Here is a 20,881-nt window from a genome sequence, read left to right as displayed (position 1 = left end):
ATATGTACCCATGGTGTGTTCAGGGATACATTTGCTTTCCACTCTTTACAATGAATTCCCAATGTGCCTTAAGAAGCTTCACAGCTATGGTTGTACCATTTAAATCATGAATGGCTTAGCATGAAACTGGCAACCCCAGTTGAGATATTTTCCAGTCTGCTCGTGTAGTGGAATTGTTCTTTACTGTTATATTGCTGGTTGTTTGGCTCCTTTGGAAGGAACTGCAGGATAGAAATATAATAAACAAATTAAAACAATAACGTATCCTACAGGTCATTCACCACTGTTCTATTCACTAATTCAATTTTTAATCTTTCATTTTTTTAAAAAAGATATTTATTAAAGATTTTACACATTAAATTCACCAAGCACATATAAAACCATCACCCAAATCCAACAAAACAAAGAAAAACAGAAAAAACCAAAAAGATTAACTTATAATAAAAAAACATACAACAAAATCAAATATCCAAAAACCGTATTTTCTTAGCCTTTTGGACTTCCTCACATCTCCCATTCCTGCGTTCCCAATTACAAAATTATAAACAGCAATTTATCACCTTGTTTCAACTCCTGTTTTGTAATTTTCAAATATTATGTCTCCGACTCTAAATATTTTTTTCAAATAGTTAAATGCTTAAATTAGACATAATGTTATTCCAAAATTTATCTTTCTCTCAGATCTCACTTATTCTCATATTTCTTACAACTAAATTGCTGGTGCCGTGTTGTTTTCAATTTTTAATCTTTCAATTCAAGTATGACTTTTTAGTACATTGTATTTCTGAATTTTATTCCGTTTATGAGTCAGATTTTTGTTTTAAAAACTAAAACCACTTCCACTCTGCCACCCCTCCAAGTTCAGGTAGGTAGCCGTGTTGGTCTGACGCAGTCGAAATAAATTAAAAAATTAACAAATTGTCCAGTAGCACATTAGAGACCAACTAAGTTTGTTCTGGGTATAAGCTTTCGTGTGCATGCACACTTCTTCCCCTCCAAGTGTCAACCTTAAATTTCACTCACTTTCTCGGTCTCCTCTTCCCCCAGAGCAGGTTCCCGTTGAAAGTTTTCCATCCTTTCGTTCTCCACAGCAGTAACGTTTGCTCACCTCCTTTTCAACCGGTTGTGTGTTTTCTCCTCTCACTCCAAGAAGGTAACCCAGAGTAACCTAAAACACCTGGACCACACCTACTTCTGAAATACTGTGCTTACTACTGTGCTATAGTAATGGTAAAGGTTCATCAGATAATAATTATGGTTTGCCTATCACCTGCTACAGAAACATATTTTTTTATTATACATTGAAAAACTACAGAGGTTTCTCCTTTCGGCTAAGCACCGGTTGGGAGCCAGGGATTGGCTGACCTGCAAAGGCAGGCCCCTCCTTTCATGTTCCTAATTTGTGATTTAAAAACATGACTGGAGGCACCTATTGTAGTAATCCTGAAATTCATAAATTTGGCAGCTTGCAAGGTACATTATGTTCCCAATAAAAGTGTTACTTTGCCTCCTTGGCAAAGCTCCCAGGAGCTGGTGGGGAAGAGACTGCGCCTGTGCAATTGTTGTTGAATTATATGGCACCAGTTGGAAAATGCCAGGACACTCAGGTTTTGTGAGCCAGTGTGGTGTAGTGGTTAGGAGCAATGGACTCGTAATCTGGTGAACCGGGTTCGCTTCCCCGCTCCTCCACATGCAGCTGCTGGGTGACCTTGGGCTAGTCACACTTCTCTGAAGTCTCTCAGCCTCACTCACCTCACAGAGTGTTTGTTGTGGGGCAGGGAGGGAAAGGAGAATGTTAGCCGCTTTGAGACTCCTTAGGGTACTGATAAAGCAGGATATCAAATCCAAACTCTTCTCTTCTTCTTGCATGATGGATGGCGAGGGAGCAGCTGCAGTGACCTGCAACACCTGTGCCATATTTGTCCTCCTGTCTGAGAACATGCAAAACTTCACCTACAACAAATGCAAACTGCTTGCCTTGCTGGAAGAGAAGGTACGGCAATGTGAGGCCCCTCTACCAATTTGTGGCAACATGAGGAAATTCTCACTAGACCAGAGTGGATTGTCCTGGAACAGAGATGCAGGCAGGGTGCCCCTAGGGAGGGAGGAAGATCACCCAATGCAGGAGATGAACCCCTGAGGAACGTTACACAAGAAAGCAGGACTGTCAGGAGCCATGCTGTGTCTCTGGAGCTGCAAAATCAATCCCACGCCCTCACCTCGGACACCGATCCTTGGTCAGAAGAACAAGAACAGCAGCTGTGGACCTCAGAACACACCAAGATGGCAGTGGAAGGCACAGTGCACGGAACAATTCCTGCCACTCCCCAGGAAAGGAAGAGATGTCTAGTGGTGGCAGGTGTCTCACTTCAGAGACAGCAGTATATGAAGGAATGTCTCATGCTTTCAGTTGTCTCTATACTGATGCACAGAGTATGGGAAAAAGAAAGAACAATTTGGGTGCTTAATAAAGGATGATAAATATGGCCTAACAGGAATTACTAAAACCAGGTGAGATGAGACTTATGAATGTAATGTAGAAATTGAGGGGTATAACCTGTTCAAAAGGAACAGACCAAACAGAAAGGGAGGAGGAGTAGCATTATATGTAAAGGATGTGTACATTTGTGAAGCGATCCATGACTTGGAGCATAGAAGGCAGATTGAGAGTATATGGGTATACATTGTAGGAGAGGGGAAATGACCTTCTTGCTATAAACTTCTAAGCCAGACTGAGAACGTGGATCATGCCCTCATACAGCAGATTACCAAACATTCAAGAAGGAGAGAGATAGTAGTAATAGGAGATTTCAACTACCCTGATATGTGTTGGACTTAAACTCTGCCGAGAATGTAAGGCCCAACAAATTCCTCCATTGCCTTGCTGACAAATTCATTTCCCAGGAGGTAGAAGAAGCAAGAAGTGGCTATTACTCTTGGACCTGGTCTTTACCAAAAGGGAAGAACTGATCAACATAGTGAAAGCACAGAGAACCTTGGGAGGAGATGATCATATTCTCTTGGGTTTCATTATACAAAGGCAAGGGGAAATTGAGTGTAGTCAGACATTCATTCTGGACTTTAAGAAGGGTGATTGCAAAGAGCTAAAGGAACTACTGGTTGAGACGCCATGGTCAGAAATACTCAAAGGCAGTCAGAGATGGGTGGGAGTTTCTTAAATGTGAAATATTCCAACAAGAAACAAAATAGGAGGCACCAAAAGAAACTGGTATGGCTGCATAATATTACAGATGATATGAGATGTAAGAGTGGCATGTATAAGAAATGGAAGAAAGGAGAAATCACAAAGGAAAAGTATAGACACATAGCCAACAGTTTCAAGGAGAAGGTCAGGCAGGCTGAAGCTGAGAATGAGCTCAGGCTTGCAAGAGAAGTTAAAAACAATTTTTGTTTGTTTGGCTATGTGTGAAGCAAGAGGTAAAAAACAAGCAAGTATGAGGTTCCTTGAGTGGAGAAGATGGAGAAATGCTATTGGGTGACAGAAAAAGGCGGAACAGCTCAACACCAACTTTGCCTCTGTCTTTACCCAAAAGGAAAGCTGTGCCCAACCTGGTGATAACAGAATACAGTGGTACCTCTGGTTAAGAACTTAATTCGTTCTGGAGGTCCATTCTTAACCTGAAACTGTACTTAACCTGAGGTACCACTTTAGCTAATGGGACCTCCTTGCCGTGTGATTTCTGTTCTCATCCTGAAGCAAAGTTCTTAACCCAAGGTACTATTTCTGGGTTAGTGGAGTCTGTAACCGGAAGCGTATGTAACCGGAAGCGTCTGTCACCCGAGGTACCACTGTAAATGATGCAAGGAGGGAGCTGCAGCCCAAGATAGGAAGAGGCGGTAAGGGAACACCTAGCTCCTTTAAATGAATTCAAATCTCCAGAGCCTGATGAGCTGCACCCAAGGGTACTAAAAGATCTCATGGGTGCAATCCCAGAGTCTCTAAGCCTTGAGAATTCCAGGAGAACAGGTGAGGTCCCTGCAGACTGGAAAGAAGCACATAGAAAAGTATGCTGTGCTTATTAAGACCTGACATTGGTTTCTCAAAAGAAAGGTGGGGGTGTAGTTCAGGGTGCCTTTATGACTGCCAAATTACTGGCTCCAAGTAAACCAGGTGCTGAACCACAGGAACACACCTTACAGGCAACACAGAATAGCCTAAAACGCACTTGTTCCTGAAATACTGTGCTATAGTAAGGGTAAAGGTTCATCAGATAATAATTATGGTTGACCTATCATCTGCTACAGAACCATACATGTTTATTATACAATGAGAAGCAACAGAGCAGGGTCACAGAAAGTGAGAAGCTGCTTGTTATGAACGTTTACAGGGAAGTTGCTTTTTAATTTGTTTTAACTGGCTTACCAGTGACGGAGAGATCATTAGGAAAATCCTCCCGGTTATTTGGGTCTGCATGACGGAGATGGCAAAGAATAATCCAGGCTCACAGGATGAAGGCAGGCAGATGACTTCGATATCACACGACAGTCTCAGTATCCTGAATGTTTCTTATGCAGTCAGGTAAGTAAATGGCAAGACCGATTAAGAAATTTGGTTTTTGTGTATTCCAGTATGAACTTTACCTGAACTCCCAGTATAACATGTAGATCAGAATGTTCCAGCACAGTTCTTGGTTCAACATTGCAGAAACCTTTTCGACACATGTCTCTCTTGAAAGCATGCAATTGAATGAATAATGATAATATTGCTTGTTGGCCAAAAGCTCCCAAAGTGATATACAGGGAAATTTAAATGCATTTCTTTTTCACCTCCTCCAACTCCACCTATTAAATCTTGGCATAGCATTTTTCATGCAAGTTGCAAAACAAAGCATAAAGGGTTATGGAAGTTCCTGTCCACATAACATTTCATTTTTAGAATGAAAACGATATCCTTTGATTGTTTTCAAAACACTACTGTATTTTAATTCTTTCCAAAGTCATTTCACCTGAGTTTCTCTCCCTTTTCCCTCAAAGGGAACACGTGGGACCCTGGTGGGATATTCGATCATACCGTAAGAAGTGGAACAGGCAGATTCTTAAAGATGTGTCATTTCATACGGAAAGTGGTCAGATCATGGGCATCTTGGGAAATTCTGGTGAGTAGTATATACACCTGCATTTTAACTAAACACAAATATTTCTACATTAACTACAGCAAACACTTTAAAATTTACTTAACCATCCCTCCTCTCAAGAAACTCTGGGAACTGCAGCACTGTGAGGGGAATTGGGGTCTCCTAACAACTCTCAGCACCTTTAAAAAACTACAGTTCCCAGGATTCTTTGGGAGAAGCCGTGACTGTTTAAAGCAGCATGATGCTGCTTTAAATGTATAGTGCATACTGTTCTGAGCTCCTTGGAGGAGAGGCACGATAAAATGCACTAGGCACATTCCTATGACAACAACTTATGTAAGGGACTGAACTCAGTGTCCAGCTCCTTGAATGCTACCTTTAAGGTCGCTAATCCTCAGTCTGGTCTGGTCAATTTCAAATACAAACAGGGTATCACATAGCAGTGGCACAGTTGCACTTTTGGGGTTGGGACCATTCATCTTGTAAGTTTGCAAATTATCTATATTAATGGAGGGAGAACCTACCCAAATCTATAAATTTAGTTAGATCATGTAATATATTTTAGGATATATAATTTGCTATTGTTTTCAGAGATTTCCCTTGATAATCTCTTGAAACTTTCCACTGACTTGCACAGCTGTCTTCCCCTCCCTCTGGCTTCTCCAGCCACTCACTCATCTGTAACAACAACAACAACAACAACAACATCTATCTATCTATCTATCTATCTATCTATCTATCTATCTATCTATCTATCTATCATCTAGCTATCATTTATACCCTGCCCATCTGGCTGCGTTTCCCCAGCCACTCAGAGCAGCTCCCAACAGGATATTAAAAACACAATGAAGCATCAAACATTAAAAACTTCCCTAAACAGGGCTGCCTTCAGATGTCTTCTAAAAGTCAGATAGTTGTGTATTTCCTTGACATCTGATGGGAGGGTGTTCCACAGGGAGGGTGCCACTACCAAGAAAGTAGAGAACGAGATTTTGCTCTAGAAAACCTGAATGATCAGGCATTCCTAAAATACGTTTATGAAATCTCGTTAAGTACCATTGGTACTATATTTTGAGAATTTTTTCTTTAAGATCTGCATAAATCAGTCTTGATGAGTGTTTAGCCCATATCCAATGGCACAAGTTGTTTTAGGATATCTGGTATACTCCTGCGCCAACTTCACTTACTACCATATTTAATAGAAGTCAGGTTAATACAAATTTAGCTGTAGCAATGCAAGTGCCTGGCTATTTTTCTACAATGGGGGTGGAAAGACTTCAGGCTTACAGGCGCTCCTTTGCTTCTTACTAGAACCCACAACCAGAAACTAGTGCTAAATACATAATATATAGAATTAAAGAATTATGAGCACAGTTATTTGTTTTAAGTACAGTGGTACCTTGGGTTATGAACTTAATTCATTCTGGAGGTCCATTCTTAACCCAAAACCATTCTTAACCTGAAGTGCGCTTTTGCTAATGGGGCCTCCTGCTGCCACCGCTGCACAATTTCCGTTCTAATCCTGGGGCAAAGTTCTCAACCAGAGGTACTACTTCCAGGTTAGCAGATTTGTAACCCAAAGCATTTGTAACCCAAGGTACCATTGTACTGGAACTGAACAGAGCTCATAGTCCTTCTGGGCAAAAATCTGGTTTCTGTGCTTCAGGCGTATAACCTAGGGCAGGAGATGTTGTTTTGTTGTTGCTGCTGTTAGATAATTGGGAGCCATAAAGCCTTGTCCATCAATGGGAAATCACCCTGAGATCTACCACTGGACCCAGATCTACCTTCTACCCATGCTTGTGGGGAACTTCATGCCCAGGGGCTGAAAGTCATCTTCTGTGTCTCTTAGTTCCAGCCTGCCATCCCCAGCTCACATGGGGTTCTGCCCTTCCTGTTCTTTTTTGCTGCTTACCAAACCCAAGGACCAACCCACAACCTACATCCTTCCCTAAATTTGGCCTTTTGCCTCTGCCCACTAGTACCCAGGCCCACTCCCCCTTGCCTGGCAGCCTCGCCCTCTGATGGTTTCCTTGATGGGCCATCACAGGCCTTTGTCTCCTGCTAATGGTCTATCCAGCTAGATCTGCCGAGCTGGCTTTGGCTTGTTAGCATAACTAAATCCAGGGGCATTCCATGTTTGGCAAAGTTTAATCAAACCTTGATTAATTCAAACTTTTACTAGATCAAGGAATGATGGACTAGTCTGCCCTCCCCCTCCCTCATTCATAGCAATACTTATACTGAATTTTCCAATTTGCATTAGGATCGGGGAAAACAACACTGTTGGATGCCATTGCTGGAAGGCTGAGCCATAAGACAAACTTTTCTGGGCAAGTTTATGTCAATGGACAGGAGCTGAAGCCAAAGCAGTTTCAAGACTGCTTTTCCTATGTTCTCCAGGTTGGTTTGTATTTGCATTTCTATAGGAGTCTCGGTCTTTCCCAGCCTTATCTGGAATTGTTCTGCCTGAAACACAGGAACTCTAACACTGAGCTATGGCTCCATTGCCTTTCCGTTGTCATCGCCACATGGCTAAATTGGCTCCATTTTCCCTTCTCTTTCAGAATGATACCTTGTTAAGCTACCTCACCATAGAAGAGTCTTTGACTTATACTGCCTTGCTAGCACTCCAGGAGCACTCCAGCAACTTTATAAAAAAGAAGGTCTGTACTGCAGTATAATGTTATGAAAAGGTAGCAGGGTGATGACAAGACTGTGACCACTCACAGTTAGGCCCACATAATTGATAATGTGAAACAGAGCGCACCCACCCACCCACCCCACACCATTTGAATAGCAATACCCATCAACTTGGGGGGGGGGTTCCCTCAAATATTTTATTTGGGGGACCGAAAGGACCTTGGGCCCTAGGAGTTGGCTCCTATGGCTAGGCTGTTTCAATCCTTTCCATCAAAAGGCATAGTGGAACTGCTCCCCCACTAAAAAACAACAACCCCAAACTACAGTTCACAAGATACCATAGAGTTTTAGAGATATAGAGGTCCTTGGAAGTAAACTAATTCAACTTCCAGATCAGTGCAGGATCTGTGATTCTGGATCTGCAACCATAACACTCCTGAAAGGCCATCCAGCCCCTGTGAAGGAGGGCCTGTTGTTGGACCCAGAAACGTTACACGGTGTCAGATGTGTAGAATGAGGAGTATGCTGCATGAACTGGCAGAGGTTTTCTGGATGAAAGGCTACAAGCAGAAAGTAAGAAGCTGTAAGGGAAAGCAATAAGGCTTATCCAACAACATCTGAAGGACTAGAGGTTTTGAGGTCGGCGGTTCAAATCCCTGCGACAGAGTGAGCTCCTGTTGCTCGGTCCAACCCCCTCCCACCTAGCAGTTCAAAAGAACGTCAAAGTGCAAGTAGATAAATAGGTACCACTCCGGCAGGAAGGTAAACAGCATTTCCGTGTGCTGCTCTGGTTCACCAGAAGCAGCTTAGTCATGCTGGCCACATGACCCGGAAGCTGTCTGCGGACAAATGCCGGCTCCCTCAGCCTCTAGAGCGAGATGAGCGCTGCAACCCCAGAGTCATCCGCGAATGGACCTAAAGGTCAGGGGTACCTTTACCTTTATTCTACCTGCAGAGAATGCACCCTGTCAGTTAACTATAGATCCTGACTCAATCAAGTCGAGTAGCACAATTAAAAGCATTAACTCAGAGACATTGGAAGACTTCCTGGGAATGATCCCCCCAACAGCAACCCTGCCAAGAAAATATCCATGCTGGTCCCAGTCTGGGTGAAAGGATTCTGCATATTCTGGTTGTGAAGAATGATTATAATAATGCTTAGCATTTGTATGGTGCTTGAGATTGCTTAAAGCAGAATGGCTTACCTGCAGACATTTAAAGCACTTAACAGACATTCTCTTGGTAATCTTTTTAGTACCTCTGAAAGATAAGTCAGTATTGTTATAGCCCCCTGTTTACAATGGTGGGGCTAAAGGAGAGAAAACATGACCTACCTGGGCCACCTAGTGAATTGCTGGAGAGATTCAAATTGGGCCTTCTTGGCTCATAACTTGCTTTAAAATTATGTCCCTGAAATCAGGACTATCTGAATGTGAATTCAAATAATAGCTTACTGAATTAGCTACATGGAGTTGTACAATGGTATATTTCTATTTCCAAGACTATCCGGGAAGCTTATTTTGTGATCATTCTGAATTAGGACTTGCATTTTGTACAGCATATATATATATATATATATATATATATATATATATATATATATATAGTGCTCAAAGGATGCTTGAGCTGCTGGGTAGACAATCTGAGACCCCAGGTTCTTCCTGAATTGTCTCTGTATTTTGCAGGTTGATGCTGTTATGGCTGAGCTGAGTCTCAGTCATGTTGCATGCAGCGTAATTGGAAACCGCACACTTCGGGGAATTTCTGATGGCGAACGGCGCCGCGTTTCAATCGCAGCACAGCTATTACAAGATCCCAGTGAGTATGGCGCCTAGTGTTTGAGAACAAAACAAACACTCTGTCCTTTTCGATTAACTGTCACTTGGTACATCCATCTACCTCCCATGTCTCCCCAACCCTTTTCCCCCCAATAGAACTTTTCATCTGTCACAGGGGCGCAATCTAACAAGGGTAGTTAACAAAGAGCGCAATGTGTCCTCCCCTACTTGGCTGATGGGATTTGTGATTTAGAAATCCCCAGGTTAGGTGAATTTGTTACAGCAACCCAATCCCTCTAAATAGCATGGGAAGCCTGCCTTAGTGGATATAAGAAACTGTTTTATGGCTCAGTGACAGAGTTGAATTTAGGGGAGCCTGACCGGTGCTGGGCAGTGAGCTGACAGGGTGCCACAAATTACAAAGAAGAGGTGGGGGCATCAAATTTAGGCATCACAAGGGGTACCACTGAAATTTTAAAGCCCAACGTCTGCCACTGTCAGTGATCCTGTCGATAGCCCTTCAGAGTCTCAGGTTGGGTCTTAGATCAGCAACCAGAGATCTTTTTCCCAAATATTCCCTTTGCACAGTGTTTTGTACAAGCTCCCCATGCTCTAACATGGTTAATTCCCACATTGTACTGCTAATTAATGATCATATGGATATTCTGGATGGGTACCTTCCCAAAGCAGGGTTGCTGATGGATATACGGTACTTGTGTGTTACGGCCCTCGAGGTGAAGCAACTGAGATCAGGATAGGGTGGGTGGGTGTTCTGATTTACAAAGGACTGTCCTCTATAGGAAGGGCAGTCTGTCCTCTATCCGGAGAGGGGGTGTTGTAGCCCTTCCTGGTTTAAAGTCAAAGAATGGAAAGGGGGAAAGAGCAGGAGCGGCCTTGAAGTCGACGGTCAACATCTAGCACTTGGAAGGCAAACTGAACAGGGACAGGTCGCTTGATCACTATGGTGAGATAGAATCAGAGACTCATAGATCATCTAGTCCAACCCCCCTGCAGTGCAGGAATGGGCAGCTGGGGATTGAAACTGCAATCTTGGTATTATCGTTATTCTGGTTCCACTATAATTATTATAGCATTTGTTTTTAAGTTTTATATCTATACAAATGGAGCTGGGTAGCTCAGCTGGTTAGAATAGTGTTTCCTGACCTTTTTCTGACCATGGCCCTCTCCCAATCTTGTTTCCTTCCTGTGCCCCCCATGGGCGTAGCCAAGGGGGGCAGCTGCCCCCCAATAAGTAATAAATCAATATAAATCAATACAAATCTGAGGTTCTGCCCCCCTTTCAAAAATCCTGGCTATGCCCATGCCCCCCACCCCTATTTAAATGTTTTGTTTGTAAACAGAACATGTTTTATTTATATTTTTTAATAATTTATACAAAATAAAATGATAGGAACACAATGAAATATTGTTGAAGCAGAAAAACATAGAATCATAGACACGTAAAGCTGGAAGGGACCTCAAAGGTCATCTTTCTAGTGCAACCCCCTGCAATGTAGGAAACTCAGCTAAAGCATCTATGACAGATGGCCATCCAACCTCTGGCTAGAAACCTGCATCTTCCATGTACGGTGGTACCTTGGGTTACAGACGCTTCAGGTTACAGAGTCCGCTAACCTGGAAGTAGTACCTTGGGTTAAGAACTTTACTTCAGGATGAGAACAGAAATTGTGTGGTGGTGGCGCTGTGGCAGCAGGAGGCCTCATTAGCTAAAGTGGTACCTCAGGTTAAGAACAGTTTCAGGTTAAGAACAGACCTCCAGAACGAATTAAGTTCTTAACTCGAGGTACCACTATATTATCAAAAGTACAACACTTATTTGATCCCAGTTATTTGACACAGGGGGGGAAACCTACAGATACAACTGGAAACAAACCAGAACTGCTCCAGGAAAATGCAAGTGGCAAAAGAGGAGTGCTAGGCCCTGGTGGTCCACCCCCTTACTCACTTGTGATTGGCCAAGTGGATATCCAGCCAGTCAGGACTAAAAAAGAAAGATATTTTCCCCTTCACTTCTCACTTTCCTTTGTGGCCACCTAGCCTCATGCTGTGCCCCCCCCCTTTATGCAATTTTCACCTGTGGCCCCCTTGGGACATCTTGGGGCCATATGGGCCCCAGTTGGGAAACCCTGGGTTAGAGCATGGTGCTGATGACGCCAATGTTGCAGGTTCAATCCTTGTATGGGACAGCAGAATATTCCTGATCCTTAGGGTCCCTTCCAACTCTATGATTCTATTAAATGTTATCTCTATATATGTCCTCTTTTTGATGGTGCGTTTCCTCTTTTTCAAAAAAAGCAAAGTGTAAGTTGGCCTAGAAATGGATTCAGATGAAAAAGTGTTGGAATAATAGGCTGTCCATAATGGCCAGTCCCAATTAGATCTCTAGCAGCCTTTTTTTTAAACCAACTTAAGTGTCTGGGGCTGTTTGCAAAGGCATAACAAAGTATTGCGGTAATCTAGCCAGCAGCATTATCAGGCTAACACAGAACTGGTAACCACACTGCTGCATGTCGCTGCAGTAACACGCCGTTACATGAGGTTTCAAGAGCTGTTCCTGTTGTTTTCAGAGGTCATCTTGCTAGATGAACCCACCACAGGTCTGGACTGCATGACGGCCAATCAGATTGTATTGCTACTATCAAAGCTTGCTCATAAAGGCAGAATAGTGATTATTACAATACACCAGCCACGATCAGAACTTTTCCAGGTAAAGAATACTTGTGTTAAACCACGTTTTAATCATGGATGTGCTTTGTAAAGGAACAACAACAGGTTTGGTCTCAAGCATTAAATATTATTGCTGAACCTTCAACAGATTGCATTCACATAGGTTGGGAAAAACAGATGGTAAACAGTGGATTTCACTTTGGGAGAAACCTTTCAAATCAGTATCAACCCAGATTAAGGAGGCATCCTTAAAGCTTATTCAAAAATGGTATCTTACATTTTTGTTATCAGAATGGTAGTTCTGCTATAAGGTTCTGCAACTCTCCAACATTTTGACTTCACCCCTGAATGCGCACTCTTCCAATGTCCTGAGACAGACAGATGCCAACAATATGAGGCTATAGAGGGACTTCATTGACTCAAGGAATGTACCACACAGATGTGTAGAGCTTTTCCTCATCGCACAAATATTAAAACTGTACACTTCCTTTGTCATTAGGTATTCTCTATTTTTTATATTCTTTTCTTAGCAACATTTGCACATTAATGCTTGTTTGTTCCCCGCAAGGTATTTGATAAAATCTGCATCATGAGTTCTGGAGAACTGATTTTCTGTGGAGATTCATCAGACATGATCACTTTTTTTACCAACTGTGGCTACACATGCCCTGAACATTCCAGCCCTTTTGATTTTTACGGTAAGAGCTTCTCAATTAGGTTCACAAACACAGATCCTTCCAGTTCCCTGGCAAAAAAATATATCTATGCAAGTATATTTTTGTTCAGTCTCATGGAGTTCAATGCAACTTACCTCCTTGAAGTCCCATTAGTTGGAAACTAACTTTATGCAAGATTGCAGTCATTCAAAGAGCAGAGTGCTATTAGTTACTGTTTTCAATTCAAAGATCTATAGTGAACAAGATAAATTGGGGGTTGGGAAAAAGTATGCAATTTGTTTTTATTCTGCTGTGTTACTAGAATGTTTTCTTTGCATAGGATTATGTCCAAAAGCACGAAGCAAATCAACCTCATATGATAGGGTTGCCATATTTAAAAAAGTGAAAATCTGGGCACAAAAGTTGTTGAGCATTTTCTCTTTTGGGGGGGGGGGCGTCTTGCAAAATCTAAAAAACAAACAAACAAAAAACCCTGACGTGGGCTGCCATATGTCCTGCACAGAATTGTTTACAAGGGCTAAATACCGGCTATGTCCAGAAAATTCCAGATGTAAGACAGCCCTATCATATGGCTGAATATAAGGTGTATATTAAATCTGGCTTAGAGGTGTGAAAGCAAAGGCGCCTTTTAAACTTGCCTGTTGTTTGTCTTCTGACGTGTTTGCTGATATTATTGTTATTGAATGAATATTTAATAACAGGAACTACTACTGCAATAATTATAATAATAGCCATCACTGCTGCCGCCGCCACACAACACAAGCGCCAGCTCATCTTCCTCCCCGAGCTCAGGGCTGGTGGGGGAAATAGGGAGATTCTGGGATTGCTTTCATAATTCTGGGACTCTCCTTGGGAAATTGGGACACTTGGAGGCTAGGGACTAATTCAATTTTGTCGGGTAAATTTTGCAGTGGATCTCACATCAGTAGACTGTCGAAGCAAAGAGCGGGAACTGGAGACTTACAGCAGAGTTCAAACCATCTGTTCCGCCTATAAAAATTCAGAAATCTTTTGCAGAACTCTGGAGGCAATTGAAGAAGCAAAATGCAAGGTGAAAGAGTTGCCACCAATACCCTTTAAATGCAAAAAGCCCCCCAATGTGTTCTTCAAACTATGGATTCTGCTCAGGTGAGAGAGCACAGCTCAGGAGCAATCAATGCAAGGCCTCCTATTTCTGGTGTCCTTCACGGCAAGAATGATCTTGGCCTACAATTGCAGTAATTATTCTTCACTTTCAGGAGGACAACAAGGAATTTATCCAGAGATAAGATTGGAATGCTGATGCGGCTCTTCCAAAACATGTTCTTCAGTCTCTTTCTTATATTCTTCCTTCTGAGACTGTCCAGTGATGCTCTTAAAGGAGCAGTTCAGGATCGCGTAGGACTCATTTACCAGTGTGTAAGCGCTCCACCACACTCAGGAATACTCAATGCTCTGTCGTTATGTAAGTTTCTCTACAGCATCAGTAATGGTTGCAGAGAGAAAGGGTGTTCTGAAACAATACACTGACTACATGATGGGTTTAGTTTGGAAACCTTTTTATGCATGTTGGAGCACAGACAATATGCCACTGCAACATGAGGCTGGAGTGCATCAATAAACCTTTGGAAATAAATAGTATTAATCATTATCACACCTATGCCGTGCTTTAGAATTGTCAAATTCACACACATTATCTCAGCAATCTGCAGAATAGCTCTCTGAGATAAATCAGTATTAGGGCCAATCTGATAAATGTGTGAATCAACTAGATGACATGGTACATGAATGGATGTATTTAATGCTGCAAGGTTATGGGAGAGATTATTAGTATCACATGGGGCAGGTATGAACCTTTTCCCTTGACTATGGTCTCAAAGAAAATTGCACCCTATATAAAGCTACTATTTCTTGGCACCAAAGATAGCTTGGGGGAGGGGCGAAATTCCTCCCCCCTCTGCAACAAGGCTGTTATTTTTAATGCAGCCACGCATTTTACACATAGTCTAGTCTGAATGTAAATTCTCCTAAAATGTGTAGAAATACCTTATGTGTTTATTATTCTCTGGTACAGAGTTGTTTGTTTCTCTTTCAGTTCCTGCACTGCGGGCTGTCGGAGACCAAGAAAGCCAAGATGGTTTATATCAGAAGTGGCAAATGTTGCTTGCCTACATACTGCATTTCCTGCCTTTTAGCATCATCAGCATGGCACTATTTAGTACTGTTATCTATTGGTAGGTGCAATGGCAGTTGGTACGCCGGGTGAATCTTTCTGCACTGAAGTTACTTGTTGAATAGAGGATTCATTCTGTATGGCTCTGGTTTCTCGGATATCTAGAAGGCAAGAGTAAAGATCATGGAGATGGAAAAGACCTCAACTCCTGCAGGAAACACATTACTTCAGCATCCCTGATAGATGCCCATCTGGCCTCTAGCTCCTGCCAACCTAGCAGTTCAAAAGCATGCCAGTGCAAGTAGATAAATAGGTACCGCTATGGCGGGAAGGTAAACGGCATTCCGTGTGCTCTGGCACTCATCACGGTCCTCCGTGTGCCAGTAGCGGTTTAATCATGCTGGTCACATGACCCGGAAAACTGGCTGTGGACAAATGCCCTTGGCCTGAAAGCGAGATGAGCACCGCAACCCCATAGTCACATTTGACTGGACTTAACTGTCCAGAGGTCCTTTACCTTTTTTACTCTACCATCTGCCAAGTATTTAGTCTAAATCCTTTTGCTTTGAACCCATTGGTCTATGGCAGGCCTTCAGATATTTTAAGATGGAGATTGTATCACCTCTAAATTGCTGTTTTCCCAGACTAAACTTTCCCAAGGCTTAAAACAACTAAGTCCTGTACAGAGTAGACTCACTGAAACAAATGGCCCTAAGTCAGACATGGCCGTTAATTTAAGTGGACTACTTTGAGTCAGACAAACATTTCATCCTTTCCCCCAAGGCTTGGTGGGTTTGATTGTACGTCGCTTAGGGTCAGGTCAGGCGGGAGAATATATGGCTCTTAGCTGCTCAACTCTCAGCCCATTGCTGGGAAGAATGAACCAATCTGTACATATTCAGCATGATGGCACTCCTTTTTGGAGAGTACAAATTTGGATGGACAGGTGGAGGGATCTCTATTTTAAATGTATAGCCATATGGAAAGGGTCCCCCCACCATGTGAAAATGTGGCACATCAAGGAGAAGGCTTCTACCCAAGCTGCCTCTTGATATTCTTTTCCCCACAGCTGTGGCTTGTGAAGAATGATAGAATCATAGAGTTGGAAGGGACCATGAGGGTCATCTAGTCCAACTCCCTGCAGTGCATGAATCTTTTGCCCAATGTGGGACTTGAACCCACAACCCTGAGTCTCATGTCAAACTGGACCTTCCCAGAGCCACCATTTCATTTCTGCTCAGTTCAGTCACGGCCAATTTATTTATCTATTTCTGAGCGGAAAGATGGACTATTAAACATATTGCTGCTGCTGCTGCTTCTTTTTTAAAATACCCATTTTTCTTTGCAGGTCTATGGGATTTTACCCAGTGGCTTCTAGCTTTGGATATTTCTTTGCTGCCCTCGTAGTACCTTATATAGTAGGTGAACTGATTACGCTTACCCTTCTTGGCATCATTCAAAATCCCAATGTGGTCAGTGGAGTAGCGATGCTACTTAACATGGGAGGTGCCCTAGCTGGAACTGGACTTGTAAGGTAAGGGAAAGAGTTATTTGCAAATATATAGATACAGTCAGTGGCATAGTGGGGGGGTGCAGGGGGGGCCGGCCGCACCGGGCGCAACATCTGGAGGGGGCGCTCGCACTCACAGCTCTCTGCCCCTACCTGGCTCACTCACTCTCTCTCACTGCAGTGCTGGCTGTGCGAATCCGATCCGAGCCGCTGGGTCGCCGCCCACTGTGGAGGGGGTGGGTGCCAGGCGTGCAGTGCGGAGAGAGAGCGAGGGACTATCTGGGGGAGGGACAGTGCAGCGGCCGCCCAGCGCAGCGCTGAGCGCGGGAGAGAACCACACCAGACCAGCCCAGGCAGCAGCAAGAAGAAGCTGGCAGTGGCGGCAGGTTAGGGGTTAGGGGGCGCAAATTACTTGCCTTGCCCCGGGTTAGGGGGCACAAATTACTTGCCTTGCCCCGGGTTAGGGGGCGCAAATTACTTGCCTTGCCCCGGGTGCTGACAACCCACGCTACGCTGCTGGATACAGTTACACTATATAGTTGAAACAGTGATCTGCGTTTATGATGATTAAAATTGTTACTGGAAAATGATGGGAAATGAGAGCATTTGGCTCAACAAGATAACCCGTATAGTTAGCATCCACCTGTCTTGAGAGACAATGGAGTTAGCCTCCAGGGGAGCAGTCAAACCGCTGTGTTGGCAGCTTCTAAGTGATCTCTCCGGGGCACAGGCCTGTACAGTGTATATAGAAGTCCTGGGCTGCCCCCTCTTGTCCTCGCTGATGTGGTCCAAAGGAAATCAGAGCAATCCATTTGGCACCAGCTTGGCTATATGAGTTGCCAGAAGGAAGCGGACTGCATCCAACTTTCTTAGGACTCTACTCCAGATTTGTGTAGGGTTTACTCCTTAGCCGTTTCTTCTCCTAAAGATGTCCTGCAAGGCAGCAGAGGTTTTGGTTCAGAGATTTTCCCAGGTTACCTTCCCAGGTTGATGAGCCCCATCTGCCTCTCACTTCCCACTACACCACATGCAGAAACTGCATTCTTGACCATTGGACCCACTATTGGTCTTGTTCGCTCAATCTGCCAGAGCCTGTCTTCACAGGCAGGGGAAGTCCCTAACTCACCGAAGGTTTGAGACCCAACGGCTACTCTCCCCTAGTTTAGCTGGCCAGCTGAAGCTGTTCCCAAGGTGTGGCTGTTGTTGCATGCTGACAGCTTCTAGAAACTACAGGCAAGAGCTGAGTGCAGGGGACCAAAGGCAGACAGACTATCCCAGAAGGAACACGATGATGTCACCCACCAGAAGTACTGCCCCTCCCCTAACACCCCCCACCCCTTTTATGTATGTTGCTGTTTAGTCGTTTAGTCGTGTCCGACTCTTCGTGACCCCATGGACCAGAGAACGCCAGGCACTTCTGTCTTTCACTGCCTCGCACAGTTTGGTCAAACTCATGCTGGTAGTTTCGACAACACTGTCCAATAAGCTTCATAAAAACGTAACAAAAGTCCATGTAATCCACCATGGTTTCCGCCTCCGTTGTTGATATACGTGAGGCTTATAAATGTTTAATATATGCTGTGCCGCGAGATGGGAAACAAGATTACATAATTTGGGCATGACTTTTGTTTTGTTTCTGAAGGAATTTGGAGGAAATGCCAACTCCGATTAACATTCTAAGCTACTTTACGTTCCACAAGTACACCAGTGAGATTCTTGTTGTGAATGAGTTTTCTGAATTAAAATTTACATGTGGTAAGTACTAAAAAGAAAACACAACACCTCCAATTCTATTTATATGTTTTATTCATAAGATTTATATCCTGCTCTTCATCAGAAATTATCTCAGGCTGAATTGCAACTATTAAAAAAAAATCCAGTGACCCACAATAGACCAACAACATGCAGTGGAAGTTATCCAAAGTAATCCATACATCTATCCCATAAAACGAGCTCAGCTGGATCTGTCCAAATGCTCAATTAGTCCAGGATACAGTTTTCACAGTGGCTGACGATGAACAGCCATAGCTAGTGAACAAGCCAGAGGTGGGAAAAGCCAATTTTTGCCACTGAGGTTATCTGGGCTTCCAGTAACAGAGGAGAAACCTGAAATTCTATTTACCCTGATCCAGCAAGGGAGATGAAGATGAAGATTAAATTTATTACTGGCCAGGGCAGGAAACAACTATTTAAAATTCAGAATTAAAACAGATAAGAGTCACAGGAACAGTGTGAGTCCCAAAAACACATATATCAGGTGTCAAAGGCCAGGGGAAAGAGGTGTGTTTAATTTGCAGAAAACTGTATACTGTAGTGAAGAAGCCAAGTGCACATCTGCAAACACACCATGTTTTCAACTAGTCAACACCAGGCACAAGTGCTGGGAACTCAAATTGTTCTCAAAGCGCTGCAAAAGGCATCAGCTACCCAAAATCTAGTTTGTTCTCAGGCAGGAGTCAGAAACAGGGGGCAGAAACCTGTTGGCTACTGCAACTGTGCTTTATTTTTGTTTCTTGGGCTAAAGAAAGTAACTCCATTCGGAACATGTGATATATAAAATGTAGGAAAAGCAAATGTGGGAGAAACTAAGACAATGGCCTGGTTTGGCAGTAAGGTAAGCCAAACTATGGTTTAGTAAGCCACTGTGAGTACAGCTCCACTGCCCTGAGCCAGGCCAAAGTTTGGCCTAGCATGCTGCTCCAGCAGGGATTCCTGGTTAAACTTTCTCCACACTAACCATGAGCTATAGCCAAGTTACTATTGAGAACCAGCTGATCCTGAAAGAACAGGTGTGCTTCCTGGAAGTCTAGAGCTTTCCATATGGACATCTCAGCAGAGACCCTGAAAAAGCACTTTCAGCTACTTAGGCCAGTGGGACAAATCACCTTGAGAAGGGGTGGGATGGATTTAAATGTTGCCATAGCTGTAGCCACTGGTCCCTAACCAAGTGGTCAAGCTTTCTGAGAATGTAAACGTCTCCTTTTAGAATCTTCAAACCAACACTGTAATCTGAAAACCTTTCTTTTGGTAGGTCACTTCAACGATTCCACTGCGGCTGGGGCTCCCTGTCCATTCTCCCAAGGGGCTCAGGTCATTGAAATGATGTTTCCCGGTGGAGCATCCCGATTCGCATCGGACTTTTTAATATTATATGCCTTTGTCCCAGCAGCCATAATTCTAGCAATTATCAGTTTTAAAATAAGAGATCAAATTATTGCCAGGAAATAGACGTGACACTAAATGGTCTATATGCTATTTCACTCTTGCAGTGTGTGAAAGTACAGCGTGAACTATGAAATCTAAACCATTCCCCATTATTTACTTTTAGTTCTTCGGTGCTAATATTATGATAAACAAAAGCAGCTAATCCAGCTGTATCTCTTGCAAATTCAACTGCCAGGGCTGCATGAACCGCACCCTCTTAAAGAAAAGCAACAGTCATATATTGCCTCTTAGGTATTCAGGAGGATTTAGTTTTTCCACCCCAAACCCAGTTCTGTCCGAACAGCTGACTGGTGCAGTTATTTCTGTCCCCACCCCCCATGCCAGACTGATTCTTTTCCTCTCCACATTGTGTTTGAGCAAATTATTTCAGGTGGGGGGGGGGGTTCTTTTGTATAACGTCTTTATTTTTAAAATGACCAACTGCATTCGTTTGTGGTAATGTTTAAAAGGTTCAAAATAGCAATTTACAAGTGTCATACAAAAATAGAAATTTCCTTTGCATTTTCCTGTTTAAGATCATATAGTTTTGCTGAATACTTCAATTCAAACAAGCAAACAAAAAATTCATAAAGAATTTGTGATGGTTAAAAACTATAGTCCAACAGCCCAAACCTTTCAATAGTATAAGTAGAAATGCAACTTTTATCATATTATGCTGGCAAAATACAGAAAATTGTGTCTTAACTGGAGGGGGGAAAAATCTCACACTGACTTTAATACGCTGCAGCAAAGGTGAAACTGAGGATCAGGGCATTGACCTGCTGTTAAGATTAATGTTCAGAATGTCCTTTGAACTTTTCACAAACCAGTTATCTGATGTTAAATGACACAGAATGTGTCTCCTTTTCTTCTTCAAACGTTTTGCAACATCTGAGTCATCTCTTACTGAGTTTAACTAAGAGAAGTGATTCTGGCACAATCTACTATACTGATCATAAACAACAATGACCATAATTATTATTAAGTATTTATGATGGGGGTTTTTACGCATTTTACAAGTGTACAAAACATAATGACTCAAATGTATGAAATGCAGCTTCAAATCTGGTTGAGACATACTTCTCAGTCAAGAATCAAACTCCATTTCTTTCCAGGTTTTAGAGGCATTTCTT

General features: G+C 42.9%; 3 protein-coding genes across 3 annotated transcripts in view; 1 reads left to right on the top strand and 2 right to left on the bottom strand.

The window, feature by feature from the left end:
- Positions 1 to 20,881, bottom strand: part of PLEKHH2 (pleckstrin homology, MyTH4 and FERM domain containing H2) — a 130,296-nt gene that overhangs the window by 24,560 nt on the left and 84,855 nt on the right. The window lies entirely within an intron of this gene.
- LOC310702812 (ATP-binding cassette sub-family G member 8-like) overlaps positions 1 to 20,881 on the bottom strand; it is a 58,372-nt gene that overhangs the window by 16,178 nt on the left and 21,313 nt on the right. The gene's annotated exons all lie outside the window — the stretch shown is intronic.
- Positions 740 to 20,836, top strand: ABCG5 (ATP binding cassette subfamily G member 5). Its single transcript, XM_083494414.1, has 13 exons — positions 740 to 4,540; positions 4,996 to 5,117; positions 7,363 to 7,499; positions 7,664 to 7,762; positions 9,425 to 9,557; positions 12,106 to 12,245; positions 12,774 to 12,903; positions 13,794 to 14,010; positions 14,121 to 14,326; positions 14,957 to 15,095; positions 16,383 to 16,568; positions 18,187 to 18,299; positions 19,576 to 20,836. The coding sequence occupies exons 1-13, from the start codon at positions 4,434 to 4,436 to the stop codon at positions 19,770 to 19,772; spliced, it is 1,926 nt and encodes a 641-aa protein (XP_083350540.1). The 5' UTR covers positions 740 to 4,433; the 3' UTR covers positions 19,773 to 20,836.

The sequence above is a fragment of the Podarcis liolepis genome (assembly GCF_965112155.1).
Source record: "Podarcis liolepis genome assembly, chromosome: 3".
Lineage (NCBI taxonomy): Eukaryota > Metazoa > Chordata > Lepidosauria > Squamata > Lacertidae > Podarcis > Podarcis liolepis.
This window is presented reverse-complemented; position numbering and strand designations above follow the sequence as displayed.

What these genes read in the sequence shown, in the direction of transcription:
- ABCG5 (XM_083494414.1), top strand. Translation starts at nt 4,434, where the DNA reads ATGACGGAGATGGCAAAGAATAATCCAGGCTCACAGGATGAAGGCAGG. An exon ending in ACTCAATGCTCTGTCGTTAT is followed by an intron (nt 14,327 to 14,956) that starts GTAAGTTTCTCT and finishes TTTCTCTTTCAG; the next exon opens with TTCCTGCACTGCGGGCTGTC. An exon ending in TGAATTAAAATTTACATGTG is followed by an intron (nt 18,300 to 19,575) that starts GTAAGTACTAAA and finishes TTCTTTTGGTAG; the next exon opens with GTCACTTCAACGATTCCACT.